This window comes from Bos mutus, chromosome 14 (genome assembly GCF_027580195.1).
Source record: "Bos mutus isolate GX-2022 chromosome 14, NWIPB_WYAK_1.1, whole genome shotgun sequence".
NCBI lineage: Eukaryota > Metazoa > Chordata > Mammalia > Artiodactyla > Bovidae > Bos > Bos mutus.
The window spans coordinates 18,138,065-18,156,155 of NC_091630.1; the positions used below are offsets into that span (position 1 = coordinate 18,138,065).

Sequence of the window (18,091 nt, forward strand, 5' to 3'; positions counted from 1 at the left end):
CTCCACCACTTCCTAATGGTTTAATCTCTCTGAGCTTTAAGTTTTGCCCTGACAACAGAAGGCTATTACCTTGAAGAGTCGTTGTGAGGAATAAATGGAACGTCTTGTGTAAAGTAACTGACACACTCGGCACGGTAGAGACGAGCACTGTCATTATTTACTGAGCCTGCCCCAGTATCCCTGATACGCAGACTGATGTTGGCCAGTCAGCATCACCATGACTCCCCCCTCTCCTCCTGTTTTCACACCGATAATGTCCATCACCAGTTCACAGCAACTGTCTTTCTTAGGGCTTGGTATTTCCTCTCCCTCTGTCCCACAGATGTCACCCCACCTTTTGCTCTTTACCTGAGTTGCTACCACAAATCTAGAAGAAAGTATTTTGCAGAGTGAGAAGGCAGGTGGAGGTGGGCCCCTATGGGCAGGGGATGAACCTTTATCTGCCCTGTTAGCTTTGATCCCAGTTCAAGAACTACTGCCCTACTGTATGAGTCTTGCGCTTCCTCACCGTTCCCAGGGTACTGTGTTGCCAGACAGTATGTCTAAGCCCAGGAGCTTCCACAGGGCAGAAAGCAAAAAGAGTAGGGGAAAAAGATGTGCCCAGACTAGTACTTGAGAGAGTTTCCCCCAAGATTTCAGAGGAAAAAAGAAGCTGGATCATGTGCTGATGGAAGAGAAAAGCACTGTGAGCAGAGTTGTCCAGACATCCACCTTCTTTATGGCAGTCAAGGAACACAGGCACAGGACGCGAGTCAAACAGAATTGCTTCTTGGGGGCTGACAGGCTTTCATGCATTATGGTTTTATTCTAAAACTGTGCCAGGTGGGAAACAGCTTACATACTGTTATTTGGCTCAGATGGTAAAGAACCCGCCCACCATGCGGGTAGACCCAGGGTTTGATCCCTTGGTTGGGAAGATTCCCCTGGAGAAGGAAACGGCAACCCACTCCAGTATTCTTGGTGGGAGAAATCTCACAGATAGAAGAGCCTGGAGGGCTACAGTCCATGGGGTCACAAAGAGTCGGACACGACTTAGTGACTAACAGCATACATTTTTGCATAATGCATAATATGCTTAATAGATTGACATTAGTCTTAGACTCAGATTAAGACACTTCTTGGAAAACTCAAGTTCAAATTAAATTTGCAGCACTTGTTCAGCTGAGTAACAGGACTGGGTAGTCCGACTGACGCGACAGGTATGGAAATGCAGTGAGAAAGTCCGCGGGTTGGCAGGCCCATGCCTTGCTTTTAACTCGAAATATTGAATGAGCAGAGACCAGTGCAGAGAGCATGAAGACAGATGGCCCCAAGCCCAAGAGTCTGAGAACGTTCCCCTCCTGTTGAGACGAATAAACTCTCGCTGTCATCGGAACATCTGGGCTATTGGCGCCGGGGCCTTGATGGCTCCTGTTCTAGGTTCTGATGAGAAGATGCACTCACAGCCCCTGGATGTCTAAGCCCTGACTGAACCTTTCTCCTCAGAGGGGACCCCGCCTCTGTCCACCTTCTCACAGGGTTGCCAGCCCGGCCCAGAGGGCTCCCCAGACCATAATGTGCAATTCCCTGATTTTAAGACAGAAGGGAACTTGAAAAACCACACGGATTCTCCTCCAGCACGCGCTTTGCTCAGCTGAGAGGGTAACAGAATCTGAACTTGGCTGGCGGGACGGAGGCCAGTGTTTTCCTGAGTGTGAGGGAGTGAGAGACGCGGGAAAGTGAAGCTCCAGATGGACGCCCTTCCTTCTCCAGCCGCGTGCTCCCCACGGCCTGTGAGCGGAGGGCATCAGGCGTTCATCGAGGTGCGGACGCCACGGGACTGCCCACGCCTCTCACCTTTCCCTTCCGGGTGGCTTCCTGAGAAACACTGTGCTGTCACACAGCGATATTTAGCACAGGGGCTCAAAGGTGACTGATGTTTCACAAGAGGAAACCCAGTCCTCTGGCTTCAGTCTCTGTCCTCCAGTAAATGCAAATATCCTGGAACAAGCGGCACCATCAAGGGAGAGCAAAGAACCGGATACTAGTACCAGTTCCGGTGCCGGTTCCTGAGAAACTGTGGGGCAACCTCCTCTAACTGGTCACAGGACACCTTCCTGAGGGACCATCGTGGGTGGCCAGGACTCCACGGTAAACAGGTAAGGATGAATGACCCTCACACGTGACTGTGGTCATTTTCCGGAGAACCACTTAGGAGGAAATGGATGCAGAGAGAAACTGGGAGACTGTGAGCCCCGAAAGGGAATTTGACTCTGGCTCACAGCTGCCCGGCACAGAAACGTCAGCACTCCCAGCTTGGAGTCATAACATGCGTGATGCTCTGGACAATTGTGTTTTGAGCCTTTAGAAGGCCTAGAGGAGAGAGGATTCTGGGATACTCCTCTCTGGCAAGAGACTGTGGAATTAAGTAGCCAGAAAGGAGAGGTCCCCAGTGAGTGCTTGATAGTTCCTTAATCACACACACAAAATGCCCCCTGAAGGTTTCACACCGAAAACACGGCTTGCCAGTTTTCTCCAATAAAAGATGAGATGGCTCCCATTACTTTTTGTTCTTTACTTTTGAGGGCCCACTACTGCTTGAGTTTGGGTTATACCCATTTCAGGCAGAGGAGCTGTTTGAGCTTCCATCTGGGCACCCTGAACTGTGTCAGGCAGAGAATTTTGTTGTAGTTCATATTGAGCTTGACTTTGGTGGGTGGTGTGTGTTGGCCTTGGGTTGGCAAAAGGGTCGATTGAAAGAGACAATTGCAATGTCTCCTGGCTGTCCAGCAACTTTTTAACCCACCTTGGGTCTTTTGGGAAATTCCAGCTTTATGAGTTCTACTTTCATTAGGAAGAAACCAAGTCTGAGATGTTAGACTGCCCGAGAGAAATGCAAACAAATAAACAATTTAATTTTGAAAAAAAAAAAAAGAAACCAAGAAAATCAGTTCCCAAACTCCTCTGCAATTAGGGTGCAGGCGTATGAACTGAGTTCCACCAAACAGAGTACATTTGACTTGAAAGTGAGGACTTCTAAGGAAAAAGGCTCAGGGTAGAAATTGTGTCACTGGCAAGGGGATAGTCGAGGGCTTTTTTTTTTTTTTTCCAGAAGGGGATAGAAATGGTATCAGTTCTCTGCTAGTGTTGGTTGCCTCTTGGTAGAGCAGCCACAAAGCAGCAGCCTCTTGATCAGGGCACTTCTGTAGTATAGATTTGGAGGCTGTTCCATGAAATTGATTCTTCAGGCTCCCGCTGATTCTGTGAGCTAGCTGATTTCCTTTTTGTAAACACCTGCTTGATGACCGGAACCAGTCTCTGGGGCTTAGAGTGGAGCGCCCCGAAGGACTTGGCTGCCAACTACTGTCTCCTCCTCCTCCTCGCAGACGCTCTGGCCCCGAGATCTCCAGCCGCAGAAGTAGCAGGAGTCTCAGCCAAGCCTGCAAGAGTCCCCTCCTCAGACCTTCCCCTCCGCAAATTTCTTCCCTGCCCATAAGAGCTGTGCCTCTCATACTTTGCTTTTGGGCCTGTACTCACACATTGCCAGGCAAACAGCCCCTCTTTGGGAAATGCCCCGGGGAGGAAGTGGTCTCTAGACCCCACATGGCCACGTAAGTTGTCCTTAGTCTGCTTTCAAAACTTAGCCTATTGATGGAGAGAGACTCAAGTCCTCGTGTGACTCAGCCGTAAATGAATCTACCTGCAATGCAGGAGATGCAGAAGACACTCCAGGAGACACCCAGGTTTGATCCCTGGGTCGGGGAGGTCCCCTGGAGAAGGACATGGCAACCCACTCTGGTATTCTTGCCTGGGAAATCCCATGGGCAGAGGCACCAGGTGGGCTACAGTCCGTGGGGTCGCAGAGAGTTGGCTATGACTGAAGCGATTGAGCACAAGCCCTCACTCCTGGAGAGAGAGGCTGGGTGCTCCTCCAGGATGGCTCCCTCAAGGAAGCTGCCTTGGAGTTTCCATTTCCCTTCCGGATGCCTGGACATCATTCCATTCACAGAGCATTTGAGTTCCTCTTGCTTAGTTAATTCACCACTAGCCCAGGAAACAATTCAAAGAAATGCCCATTAACTTAGGTGATTTCTGCTTGCCTCTGATTAGAAGTATTTACACAATGTCAACTCTACAAGGACAGGGAAGTGTTCCCTGATGGATTAATCCAGTACCTAGAATTGTTCCTGGCACACAAAAGGGTGCTTAGCACATCGTGGTTGAATAAATGATGAATACATGAATGAATTTACTTACACTGCACACTTTGTGCCAGACAACGGTCTAAAACATACTGTAGTGAGAACAAATAATATGACTTTGAAAATTTGTCATGTCTTCAGAGTTTCAGACACAAGAAACATTTCTACTCATCTATTCTAGAAGCCTATAGCCATGTGGGGGAGACCCAATATAAGGGCCCAATATATAGTGATGAAGAATGGGTCACCCCTTCATGATATTTTTGGTATCACCCCTAAGAAAAATTTGTTGACACTTAAAACATTTTGACTTTAGGCAGAACCCCCAAATCTCTACTATCTACAAATCACCTTGTCTTTTAAAAAAAAATGAAGGGGCAACTCCACAACTGATGTCTTCGGTCTCAAGCCTGCTTGATACTGGTCTTTAATGCCCTTGTGAATTAAACACGGGCCTCCCATGACATCATTCCCTTGCACATGGCCTTCAGGAGACTGTGGATAGTCTCGTGTCAAATTCACTTTTAGTATGTGGCTGAGGCCATGCCAAAGTGTATGCATGCATCATCGCATTTATTCTTCAAGGCCCTTGATAGATATTAGTCATATAATAATCTCCATCTGATAGATGAAGAAAATGAAACATCAAAAGTTATTGGCTAGTGGATGGCAGTACCCAGATTGTAACCCTGTCCAGCTGACAGCAGAGCCTGCAGCTGTAACCACTGAGGGCTCTGCATCTGGTAGACAACAGGTTTCTAGCCCCCTTCTAATGTCTGTGTATGAGAACAAACACTCCAAGATGATTGTCACGCCAAATATCCAGTCTCCACTCTGGGTCTCACAGCATTTATTTGAGACCCATGGGAGGCTCCCTGAGAACATAGACAGCCCAGCAGGATTCCCTGTTTCTAGGATATGACTCTAGTTTTATACCCTGGTATGCCCCATTCACACAAATGCAATCTTTAAAAACCAAGCATCTAGAAAATTCTCTCCGTGCTCATTCCACAGAAAAAAGACTCAGTTTTCTGTCTTATCTTTTCAGTCAAATATTCTGTTTCCTAACCTCACTCCAAGCACATTGGACCCACTTTGGCAGTTTCTCTGATGGCAAGTGCTCCAGATTGCCATGTGACTTCAGGGATAAAGATTTGACAGCAAAATTATTTGCTTTAATTTGCCAGGGGGAAAGCTTTGTCACCAGTTATTGCAGCTCTTTCAGACTTACCTTCTGTTTGCCAAAGAAAGTTTGCCCAAATAGTTAACACGTTGGTGGGAAGTGGAGTGATATAGAGTGAGGTGGAGTCCTCTCTTTTGCAATCCCTTCACCCTTTATCCACTGAAGGAAGGATGAAATGTATAGACTAAAGATAACTGCCTCTCAGTCGTAGAGCTCTTTAATAGTAAGCTACAAATAAATGATTTTTCAGATGCTTCAAACACAGTGTTTGTGGAGAAACATTTTATCATTGTTCTGAGGCCCAGATGTAAGCGGGACTCTGGGGAGATTGTTAGCTGATGGAGGCTCCTATCTGAAATCCTGTATTTATACTCTTCTTCTTTTTTTCACAGGAAGGACACTTATGGAAATGTCCCTTCTCAGGACAGTGCACTGGGACTATCCCCCAGAAGTCACGTGAATGTTGGCCTGAGCTGATTCTCTACTGGAGCCCTTGGCCCGATCTCATTGTTATCTCTCCTGCTACCCGAAGTCAAACCTAAAAATACAAACCCAAGTTTGTAGCCAACATCAGGGTAAAAACAAACAAAAAACAACCATTAAAACCATTTCCACTTCTTTGGCAGAACAGGAAGTCATTGCCCCAATAGAGGATGTTGATACTTAATTTCAGTAGAAAGACCAAGAGAAAGGAACTCAGCACAGTTAAGCCAGTTTGGGGGGCGGGGGAGGGGGTGGCACGGAGCATTCACTTCCCAACCTCATGGGGAGGTTGCTAAGCAGAGTCTCTCCTTAGCTGCCTGGTGATGGGAAGGAGCCACGTGGTTCCAGGGAGGGGGCTTTGTCACTGTCCTGGGCTCACCTAGGAAACCAGATCCTAACACAGCCCCTGATTACTTTGCCATGTCCACGACTTAGCGTTTTTTTCCTGGAATAGGAAAACAGCTGAGAATGCCGGGCAAGTCCTTCTTGCTCATATGATTCCCGTCTTTTGGTTTCTTGTCCGCTTTTTTCTGAACCCTGGGACCAGTTCCAGCCCTTCCTCATAAGGGTGGGGCCTGCAATTTGGTTTCAGTTTGATTTGTCCCAGTATCTAACTCAGTCTGGAGTTCAACAAAAAATTGGATAAACACTTTCTGGTGCCAATGTCTGTGTCTCATGGCATAGACATCTGGATGTAATGTTAAATAAACATTACCCGCCACGAAAACCAGTTGGATCTGTTTGTGGTTACTTCAGCCCCAAGAAATTCCTTCTTTCAAGATTCTGGCCTGATACCTGTGGGAAGCAGCTTTTGACCTCATCAGGCTGTGAGTTAAAGCTAACCCTGAATCATTTTCTTCCTTTTTTCTGACCTGTCACACAAGGCTGGATAGCCCGGCTCCTCCCTAGAGGGTGGCTCAGCCTTCTTCCTCTGACGCAAACTTAGCAGTTTCTGTTGAAACACTTTTCTTTGGGCCAGATTCTCAACAAAAACAGCAGGGAAGTCTAGATATGATTCTTCTCATTTGCTTAGAAATCCAGGCAGCCTGTGGGAGCAGACATTCAGAATTCCACCCTACATGAGACCTCGCGTGTGCTCTTGAAGAGGTTCTCCACCCACGACACATGGTGTTTCACCATACATACCTCCATTTGCCCTGAATTTAGAGTCGAGGTGCCTCAGAAGTTGATTCACCTGTGTTGTCTAACCATAGTTTCTATATGAGGCTCTTATGTTACCCACAATCTTATAACTGCCAATAATAACAATAACTAATAAAGGAGATCAGTCCCGGGTGTTCTTTGGAAGGACCAATGCTGAAGTTGAAACTCCAATATGTTGACCACCTGATGCGAAGGGCTGACTCATTTGAAAAGACCCTGATGCTGGGAAAAATTGAGGGCAGGAGAAGGGGACGACAGAGGATAAGATGGTTGGATGGCATCACTGACTCAATGGACATGAGTTTGGGTGAACTCCAGGAGTTGGTGATGGACAGGGAGGCCTGGCGTGCTGCAGTCCATGGGGTCACAAAGAGTCGGACACGACTGAGCGACTGAATTGAACTCTATGTTCATCGATCACTTGCAGCATATGCAAGGAATTGTTAAGCCCTTTGCACGCACAATCTCATTTAGTTCTTATCAGGACCCTGTGAGGTAGGTATCACTTATTCCATTTTACAGATGGGGAAACTAAGGAGTCGTAAGGCAAATAACAGCATATAGCTTATAAATAGCAGAGCCACCACTAACCCAGGTGTATCTTTTAACGTTTTTTAAATTTATTTTTGACTGTGCTGGGTCTTCGTTGCTGCATGTGGGCTTTCTCTAGTGGCAGCAAGTGACAAGTGGGAGCTCTCGAGTTGCGGTGCGCAGGCTTCTCGTTGCTGTGGCTTCTCTGGTAGAGCACACACTCTAGGCAGGCAGGCTTCGTAGCTGCAGATCGCGGGCTCTCGAGTGTGGGCTCGGTAGTTGGCGGCACATGGGCTTTGTTGCCCCGAGGATGTGGGATCACCCCAGACCAGGGACTGAACCTGTTTCCCCTGCCTTGGCTGGCGAATTCTTAACCACTGAAGTCCCAACCCAGGTATCTCTGACTCCAAAATCCATGCCTTTTCTCATGACCTTAAACTGCCTGTCAGTTCAGGTTTGGTGAAAGAGAAAAGAAACCCCAGTTTTATCACTGATGCTCGTTGTGTGATGTGCCAGAGGTGAGTACGGAGCTCTGATTCATTCTGAGATCCCTCTCTCATGGTTGTCTTTCTCCCTTGCCTGGGATGCCAGCAAACACAGGACTTCAAATGGAGGACGTAACAGAGTGATAGTCATTTAAAGATGGAGCAGAGGGAAGGGGCAGAGGAAAGTTGAGGGTGGAAAGCAGCTTCTTGGGGAAAGGAGAGGAAAGAACATTCCCTGAACTGTCTAGAAAGAGTCAGCTGAGGGGTCGTCCTGGAATGAGGATTTCAGGCTTCCAAGAGGACCAATGTTCTGACTGTGTGTTCCAGGATTTCCAGGCACCAGCACCCAGATACCCAAGGGGCTGAGGATAGCTTCCTGGTGGGCTCCACAGAAGGGGGTGGTCTTACACCGTTCTGACATTTGGGGTCTCCAAAAGCTATATGCTTCTTGAGGGTTGACCAGACTCCCCGACCCTGTTTCCACCCTTAACCATCCAAAGCAGAAAGTCACACCCACATGACCTCAACCACACAGCAGAAGAAAACACACACCAGTCAACAGCCCCAGCTTGCCGCCCGCAAGAGCAAAGTGCAGGGGACTTCCCTGGTGGTCCAGTGGCGAAGACTTTGCTCCCAATACAGGGGTGTGGGTTCAGTCCCTGTCAGAAGACCCCACATGCCTCCAGCAGCCAAAAAACAAAACATAAGCAACATCGTAACAAATTCAACAAAGATTTAAAAAGTGGTTCACGTTTAAAAAAAAAAAAAAAAGTTAAGTGCATGATGCTTGCTGTAGCAAGGTCTTAGATTACCAGGACTTCTTTTCCTTTGCATCCCTGATCTGAAGGACATTTTTATTGGCTTATAAGTTTTGGCATAAATAACGAAAGTTAAATTAGCCTTGACAGAAATAAACACGTGCAGTTGTGCCATAACATAGCTTTGAGGGGTATGTGTTTGTGTTTGTTGCCGGTAGGTAAAGCTTGGTGATGTGTAAGTTCACATTCCAAGGGTCATGTTCCCTTGGAACATGTATCTGTTGGAGTAAATTGAAAGCATGATACCATCAGTTACCCTTCAACTAAGAAGCCACCTGGACCCAGGGCAAGCTGGCACTGCCCATGTGCCCAAGGGCAGCTGTGGGTTGTAAACCCTTGTATCCAGGTTAATGTTTACTTGTGTTTATATCTTCCCTGATAGATGGATGGAATTTGCCTAATGATTATATGTCCCTGAAAAACTAATCAGTGACTAAAGGAGCCAGTCACAGCCCACCACAGCAGAGCAGTGAAGTTGGCTTCCAAGCATTTGCTCCCAAGGGCCCCGTTCCCGGGCTCAGAGCAGCAGGAACGTTGCACTGAACAGTGTGCGTGGCTGAGGAGCCCAGGGCTGTGCTGCTGGCGGACTGTCACACCCCTGGTGCAGAGCTCTCAGCTCCAAACACAAAGGAGGCACCTCCAGAGTATAATGTGGGCTGTCCAGCCAGCACGCCCCACTCTGGCCCTGCTTTCTGCAGGCCCCTGTATCACCTTGACCAGGGGACCTCTGTGCCCACTTCCATCAGGGCTGCTCATCCTCTAGCTGAGAGGCAGAGGGGCACTTTCAGTCCTACAAATGTATATTGAGCACACACTGTGAGTTAGAGCTTGGGGATGCCAACGGGAAGAAGATGGGTGAGATCCTCGGCCTCAAGCAGAAGAGACAGAAGAACGGCACAAGGGCAATTACAATCTGGTGTGCTGCGCTGGGGAGCCCGACCCCTCGATGCACCTTAGACCCTGGGGAAGTGTCTTAAGGCTCTTGGAAGAGAAAGAGGAAGTCTGAACCAGGGGGCCAGTGAGGATTTGCCAGGTTAGTGGGTCCTCCAAGATATGTCTACATCCTAATCACCAGAACCTGTGACTGTTACCTTAGATGGCAAAAGGGATTTTGCAGATGTGATGAAATTAAGGATCTTGAGAGTTATGCTGGGTCATCTAGGTGGCCCTTAATGTAATCACAAGTATCCTTCAAGAGGGAGACAGAGGGGAGATTTGACTTGAGCAGAGGAGGAGGCAGGTTGACCACAGAGGCAGAGACTGGAGTGATGTACTTAGAAGATGGAGGAGGGGACCACAGCCATGGACTCTAGGTGGCCCCTAGACGCTGAGTCTGTGCTTCCAGCAGCTCCTGTGGGACCTAGAACAGGTGGGCTGGTATTGGGGCCCTAGAAAGTGTGTTTCCGCATCTTTGATGCTACTGTTGATGCTCTCTGGGCTTTGGATCCTTTACTCAGGCGCCAGTGGGTGAGCCCAAATCCCAGGTGCCTTGTACTCTGCTAGTTGCTCCCAGATAGAGTTGCGACAAGGTTTCCCAGGTGGTGCAGTGGTAAAGAATCCGCCTGCCAGTGCAGGAGACTCAGGTTTGATCCCTGGGTTGGGAAGATTCCCCTGGAGAAGGGAATGGCAACTCACTTCACTATTCTTGCCTGGAGAACTCCATGGACAGAGGAGCCTGGCAGGCTACAGTCCATGGGATCGCACAGCTGAGTTACTGGGCACACACAAGGGTTACACATCTAGACACTTGAAGGAGCCAGTCAAAACAAAATAGAGATTGGTGATGCCTGTCCTTTCTAAAAGCATTTGAATTCAAACATTTAAGAAGTACATCCCAATGCAGCCTTCAGACCACTGTATAAACTAGATGAAACTGAGCTCTTTTCAAAATCAAGCTTCTCTCACAGTTTCAGCAGGAGGCAGAAGTTTTTTTTTTTCAAGGAGCACCCACCATTGTGGCTTTATTAAAAGTCTATTTGTGGTATGGGGGGTGCTGGAGAGGGAAAATCTGAGAGGAGCACCTGCCAGAAGCCTTCTAATGCAGAGGCCTGAGGAGTGGACAACGCCAGCTCTCACTCCTTGCTGCCTCCAGCTGCACCAGCCAAGCTTTAGATAAAGTCTGAAAGATCATTGTAAATAATAAGCTAAACCACTTAGAAGAAGTGGTTGGTTCACAGTGTGAACCAAAGACTAGGGTGTGTGGCCAAGAAGAAAAGCATTTGAGAGAAAGGGTCTTTCCTCTTAGGCAGTGGGAATGTCATAGCCCTTCAAGCAGGAATAAAAGACAGAAAAGCTTCATGACAGGATGTCCTTATTTAACAAGAGGTCTGGGGTGGGGGGAAACTCCCAGGCCAGTAAATGTAAATGATAAACTCTTTTTAGGCAAGAGCTCATTTCATTAAAGAAGTAGGGTAATGGGTGGCAAAAGGAAGATGACAACTGAGTAAATCAGCAGAGAATAGGAGGCCTGGAGCTATAATTTCTGACTTCTGTTTACAGTCTTGGCATCTTCAGTCTTCATATCTAGGTGATAATTAACTTTGCCGCAAACCCTGTGCCTCAAGTGCTGGAAGGAAACAACAAAGACACCCTTCAACCAAGGATTCTATATTCAGAGGAAATACACTTCAAGAAATGAAGGTGAAACGGACACTTCCATATCAATGAAAATTAAAATAATTAATCATGAACAGATCTGAACTTCGAGAAATGTTAAAGAAAGTTATGTCATACTGAAGGGAAATGAGATCAGATCAAATGCAGACCATCAGTAATGAAGTAAACTAGAAATGCTAAATATGTGGGTACACGTAAGAGTCTATTTTTCTCTTACTATCTCTTAAAAATATGAGTGTTCAGAACAAAATGTAGAGCATGTATCATAAAGTATATACAACAGATATAGATGTAATATATATGACAACTATAGCTCATAGATGAAGGCTATGAATGAAGCTATATAATTGTAAAATTCTTACATTTTTGTGAAGGGGTACAATTATGGAAAGTTAAGGATATTTATTAAAATCCCTAACATGCCTACTTAAATGAATGCAAATAGGGATAGCTAAAAAGCCAGTAGATAGATTAAAATATAATTGTAAAAAATTAACTCCAAAGAAAGGAGGGCAAAGGAACTGAAGAATAAAAAATAGACTGAACAAACTAAAAGCAAATAACAACCACACCAATACATTAATTACATTAAATATAAACCAACTAAACATTCCACTTAAAAGTCAATGATTGTCAGAGTAGTGGTGATGCCATTCTTGTGATAATTAATCTGAGGTGCATGCTCAGCTGTGTCCAACTCTTTATGACCCCATGAACTGTAGCCCGCTGGGCTCCTCTGTCCATGGGATTCTCTAGGCAAGCATACTGGAGTGGGTTGCTATTTTCTTCTCCAGGAGAATCTTCCTAACCCTGGGATTGAACCCACATCTCCTACATTGGCAGGTGGATTCTTTACTCCTGAGCCATATCATGATGTTATTGATAAATGATATATGAGAAACAGGACTTCTGGGTGATGCTGAAGAATCTGCAACAGATGTTGGATAAGATGGGTCTTCCCATGTCAGAGCTTGAGCCTGGAGAAGGCTGGCTTTGTAGGGAGGTTGGAATTTCTCTTCCCTGCCCCCACACCTATGTGGCTAATTTTGACCTCTGGGTGGTCTCCCAGCCTGGACAATCTCCCTACCTCTTCTCCATTTATCCCATGCCTCCAAAGTCTTTAAGGTTCCCCTTCCCCTTAAAACTTTTCTAATTCCCACTGAGCAGAATCTTACTGCATAGGTAGCCTGCACAATTCCCATCCTTCAGTTTTCTTTTTTGGAAAATGATAATGAATATTCTTTCACATTCATACTTTCTTTTCCTGTATTAGATATGGAAGGTGTGGTGAGCATTTGTCATTTGTTTTGGCTGCTGAACCCCCTTCCAGTGTTTGGGGAATTCTCTACCTCATGCATGAGTATCCCCTCCCGCTGAAAATCAGAACCTTCCAGCCTCTCTTGCAGCTAGGATGTGGGCATGACTTTAAATTGGAAGCCCTGGAATCCTAGACTTGCAGTGGTGACAGCAGTGTCCTTACCAGGCTGTTCCCATAGGGTTAAACAGTGATACTTCCCACTCTCCAGCCTCTGTGGTTTCTGCCCATTTTCTCAGCCTAGTTCCCAGTTATATTTTTCTAAACTTTATTTTTCTTGAACCAAAGTTTGTTTCTGTTGCTTTCAATTATGTAGCCTAAGACAAGTACATGGGAAATAGATGGGGAAACAGTGGAAACAGTGTCAGACTTTATTTTTTTGGGCTCCAAAATCACTGCAGATGGTGACTGCAGCCATGAGATTAAAAGACGCTTACTCCTTGGAAGGAAAGTTATGACCAACATAGCATATTCAAAAGCAGAGACATTACTTTGCCAACAAAAGTTCGTCTAGTCAAGGCTATGGTTTTTCCTGTGGTCATGTATGGATGTGAGAGTTGGACTGTGAAGAAGGCTGAGCACCGAAGAATTGATGCTTTTGAACTGTGGTGTTGGAGAAGACTCTTGAGAGTCCCTTGGACTGCAAGGAGATCCAACCAGTCTATTCTGAAGGAGATCAGCCCTGGGATTTCTTTGGAGGGAATGATGCTGAAGCTGAAACTCTAGTACTCTGGCCACCTCATGCGAAGAGTTGACTCATTGGAAAAGACTTTGATGCTGGGAGGGATTGGGGGCAGAAGGAGAAGGGTACGACAGAAGATGAGATGGCTGGATGGCATCACTGACTCGATGGACGTGAGTCTGGGTGAACTCCGGGAGTTGGTGATGGACAGGGAGGCCTGGCGTGCTGCGATTCATGGGGTCGCAAAGAGTCGGACACAACTGAGTGACTGAACTGAAGACAAGTAACTTTGATCTATATAAGAATTTAAGATATTTAAAAATCAAAGATTCAGGATTCAAGGTAAGACCCGGACTCTGTCCCTTGAAGAAGTTTCCTGGCCATTTAGGCAGGCATGCTTACTTTTGAGAACCTCTGTGTGGTTCTCTCTTTGCAGAGGGCTTAGCTTTCCACCCAGAGATGGTAGGGGCTGTTCTGAATACCTCTTGTATCCCAGCAGAGAGGCTAGTCTGTAATATTGCTCTGTATATACTTGCTGCTGCTTTCCATAATGCTGAACAATCCTGGTTGTTGTTGTTGTTTAGTCTCTAAGTCATGTCCAACTCTTTTTTGACCCCGTGGACTAGAACCCATCAGGCTCCTCTGTTCATGGGATTTCCCAGGCAGGAATACTGGAGTGGCTTGCCATTTCCTTCTCCAGAGATCTTTCCAACTCAGGGATGAAACCCACATCTCCTGCCTTGCAGAGAGATTCTTTTCCTGGGAAACCCTGAACAATTCTTAGGAGCCAATAATTCCCACTTGTTCCCATGTGTGTCCATGTGCATTTTCTCGCTACAACAGGAATCCATTCATTTTTGGTTCTCTCTTAGTTCATGGTCTGAGGGCTCACTTAAGTTTTTTCCAACTTCTTTTTGGTCTTTAGCTTAAGGGCAAACTTATTTTACCCATAAAAGGTTAAGTTTTTTCATACCCATATCCATGGCTGGTGGGCTCCTTTCCTGCATATCTCAGAGCTCTGTCTTCTCCATTTAAGCTGATACCCAGGAAGCACACCAAGGACTGTTAACATGGCCCTGATCTTGGAGAGCAAAAAACAAAACTGTGTACACAAGTTCAGGTTGGCCAAGCTATTGTCAAGACAGTTGAGGTCAATCTCATTTCCTCACCCATGTTGGCTTTCTTAGAAAACACACCTGTGATGACATCTGCCTTTCCTAACTCATACCAAGAGTTTCTGCCCAGCTGCAAGTCTGTGGGTTGTGAACATAAACAACATAGCCTCCTCTTCCTCTAGAAAGACCCCAAGGAGTGGGGAAGCTGGAGTCAACTAGAGCTGCTCTCCTCTCCAGTCTCTTTGTGCAGGTATGTCCTGGATCTGTGACCTCATCTAACAGCCTACTCTCAGGGATAGAGTGAGTACTTACTACACGCTGGAAGTTGGCCCCAGAGAAATAAAGAAAACATGACCTTGCCCTTGAGAGTCCTAGGTCAGTTCAATAAATATTTATAGATTGCCCAATTAGGCAAAATGGTGTAGGATGATGTGTCAAAACCAGGGGTGAGCCTTGGCCTGGGGCTCTAAGGTGGAGCTATCAGGCCTTAGCTACGGAAGCAAGAGGCCCTAGGACCCCAGGGGATGCTGCAAGTCCCTTGGGGTAGAAGGACCAAGGTTACAGCATCTCATGCCAAACAGCTAACCACAGCCAAGCTAAGACAGTGCCTGATAAAGATGCCGATTCCTGGGCTGCACCTTCAGAGCTCCTGGTTCACTAGGTCCAAGTGAAGGAGACCAGAAATCTGTATTTTAGTTAGAGTTACTGGCATTTCTCTGCTGTAATGGGACAGGCAGGGCATAACCTTTAAAAGAATGATATAACTAAAAAAGAGTTGTCATGTATCCAGTAACCCCACTTCTGGGCATATATCCAGAAAAACTACAATTCAAAAAGTGCACCCCTATGTTCATAGCAGCACTATTTACAATAGTCAAAACATGGAAGCAACCTAAATGTTCATCAGCAGATGACTGGGTAAACAAAGTGTGGTGTGTGTGTATATATGTATACAGTAGAACATTGTGTGTGCATGCTAAGGTGTTTCAGTCATGTCTGACTCTTTGTGACCCCGTGGACCCTTGCCTCCTAGGTTCCTCTGTCCGTGGGATTCTCCAGGTATTGGAGTCAGTTGCCGTGCCATCCTCCAGGGGATCTTCCTGACCCAGGGATCGAACCTGCATCTCCTGCGCTGGCAGGTGGGTTCTTTTCCACTAGCACCACCTGGGAAGCCCGCAACAGAACATCACTCAGCCACAAAAAAGAATGAAACACTGCAGCAATATGGATGGACCTGGAGATGATCGTACTTAACTACGAAAGCCAGAAAGACAAAGACGAACACCGTATGATGTAACTTATATGTGGAGTCTAAAATAGGACTTAAGGGAAGACACCTAAGAAACAGAAACAGACTCTGACATAGAGAACAAACTTGTGGTTGCCAAAGGGGAGGGAAGGATTGGGAGTTCGGGATTAGCAGATGCAAACTAGTATATATAAAACAGATAAGCAACAGGGTCCTACTGTACAGCACAGGGAACTAATTCAGTATCCTGTGATAAACCACAGTGGAAAGCAATATATACATATATATATATATGTGTATATATATATATATACATATATATATATATGCTATGCTATGCTAAGTCACTTCAGTCGTGTCCGACTCTGTGCGACCCCATAGACGGCAGCCCACCAGGCTCCCCATCCCTGGGATTCTCCAGGCAAGAACATTGGAGTGGGTTGCCATTTCCTTCTCCAATGCGTGAAAGTGAAAAGTGAAAAGTGAAGTTGCTCAGTCGTGTCCGACTCTTAGTGACCCCATGGACTGCAGCCTACCAGGCTCCTCCGTCCATGGGATTTTCAGGCAAGAGTACTGGAGTGGGGTGCCATTGCCTTCTCTGATAGAGATATATATATATATATATATATATATACACACACCACTTTGTTGTACAGCAGAAATTAACACATTATAAATCAATTATACTTCAACAAAATTAAAAAAAAAATTAAGGAATGACATAATTTTTGAGTAGATGATGTAAAATGGTTAAAAATAACTAGCTCCAACATGGCAGAAGATTGGACTCCCAGTAGACCCTGAGCCTCATTGTAAATCCATTGTAATAGATTAGCATATGTTAAACAATACCCCCAGTGGCACCATGACAGTTCCAAGGCCAAGCATAAAAGGTCAAATAGTGGGCATGGCCCAATTCTTGGAAGTGTCTGTCCCTTCGACAAAATAGTTGGAATAATCCTCCCACTCATTACCCTATGAAATTACCCATCTCATAGAAACTAACCACCCCATATTTCACCACTGTGCTCACCATTTGAAATGGACTGCATTCTGCCTATGGAATTGAAACAGAAGGCGGCAGGGCACAACCTTTGAAAGAATGAACTAGCCCAAGGACACAACATAAACTGCTTAGAATGAAGTAGGTCCAAGATGGCAGACAAGTCAACTTCCACTGCACCTTGATCCTCAGTTTACATTCATTGTAACACATCAGCAAGCTTGGCAGGGCTTCTCTGGTGGCTCAGATGGAAAAGAATCTGCCTGCACTGCGGGAGACTAAAGTTCAATCCCTGGGTCAGGAAGATACCCTGGAGAAGGGAATGGCAACCCACTCTAGTATTCTTGCTTGGAGAATTCCATGGACAGAGGAGCCTGGTGGGCTATAGTCCATGTGGTCACAAAGAGTCAGACATGACTGAGCAACTAACACTTTCAGCAAGCTAAGTGACATACCCAGGGCACCATGACAGCTCCAACACTGACCATCAAAATCAAAAGGTGGACAGTGGCCTAATTCCTGGAAATCTCTGTCCTTTCTCCAAAATAGTTGGAATAATCCTCTCACTCATTAGCCTATGAAATTACCCAGCCCATAAAAGCTGACCATACCACATTTTGAGGCCACTGCCCTCACCCTCTGTGAGGGCCCACACTCTGTCTTTGGAGGATGTTTCTCTCTAAATAAATCCAGTTTTTACCTATCAATTTGTCTATCATTGAATTCTGCAATGAGACATCAAGAACCTGAGATTCGCTGGGTCTGAAACCAGGTATGTGATCTCAGTTGGAAGACAGTGGGTTTTGGCTGGATGCAAGTCCCAGCACATGGGTTGAAGTCCCAGTCTGAGATGAAAGGATTCAGAACGTGCATCACTCCTTTCACTTGACTATGGCTCACTCCTGAATTCTCTCCTCCTCCAAGCCAAAGACCCTCACTTGGCATCCATCTCAGGAACTCGCCCAAGACCTGGGACATGACCATCCTCTCACACGCCATTTTTCCACAACCTCTTTACAAAGGATATGCTATTAATAAATTTGCTTTTTACCTATCACTTTGCCTCTTGCTGAAATCCTTCTGCACAGACATAAAGAGCCTGAGCTTCATTATATCCTGAGATGAGTTGTGCAGCTTCAGTTGGAAGACTGTGTTTGAATCCCATCTGCAGTGCAGGTTCACTGAGGCTGCACCACAGGCACAAAACAAAGGCAAGGATCACGTTTTGACCACAGTCCCAGGTGGCTCAGCGGTAAAGAATCTGCC

General features: G+C 46.1%; 1 protein-coding gene across 1 annotated transcript in view; it reads right to left on the minus strand.

Annotated features, from left to right (window-relative positions):
• Positions 1–11,250: 11,250 nt before the first annotated feature.
• ANKRD46 (ankyrin repeat domain 46) overlaps positions 11,251–18,091 on the minus strand; it is a 92,458-nt gene continuing 85,617 nt past the window's right edge. The window contains exon 6 of the mRNA XM_070383050.1: positions 11,251–11,411. Coding sequence (XP_070239151.1) covers positions 11,319–11,411 — 93 coding nt within the window. The 3' untranslated portion in view covers positions 11,251–11,318. The remainder of the gene's footprint in view (positions 11,412–18,091) is intronic.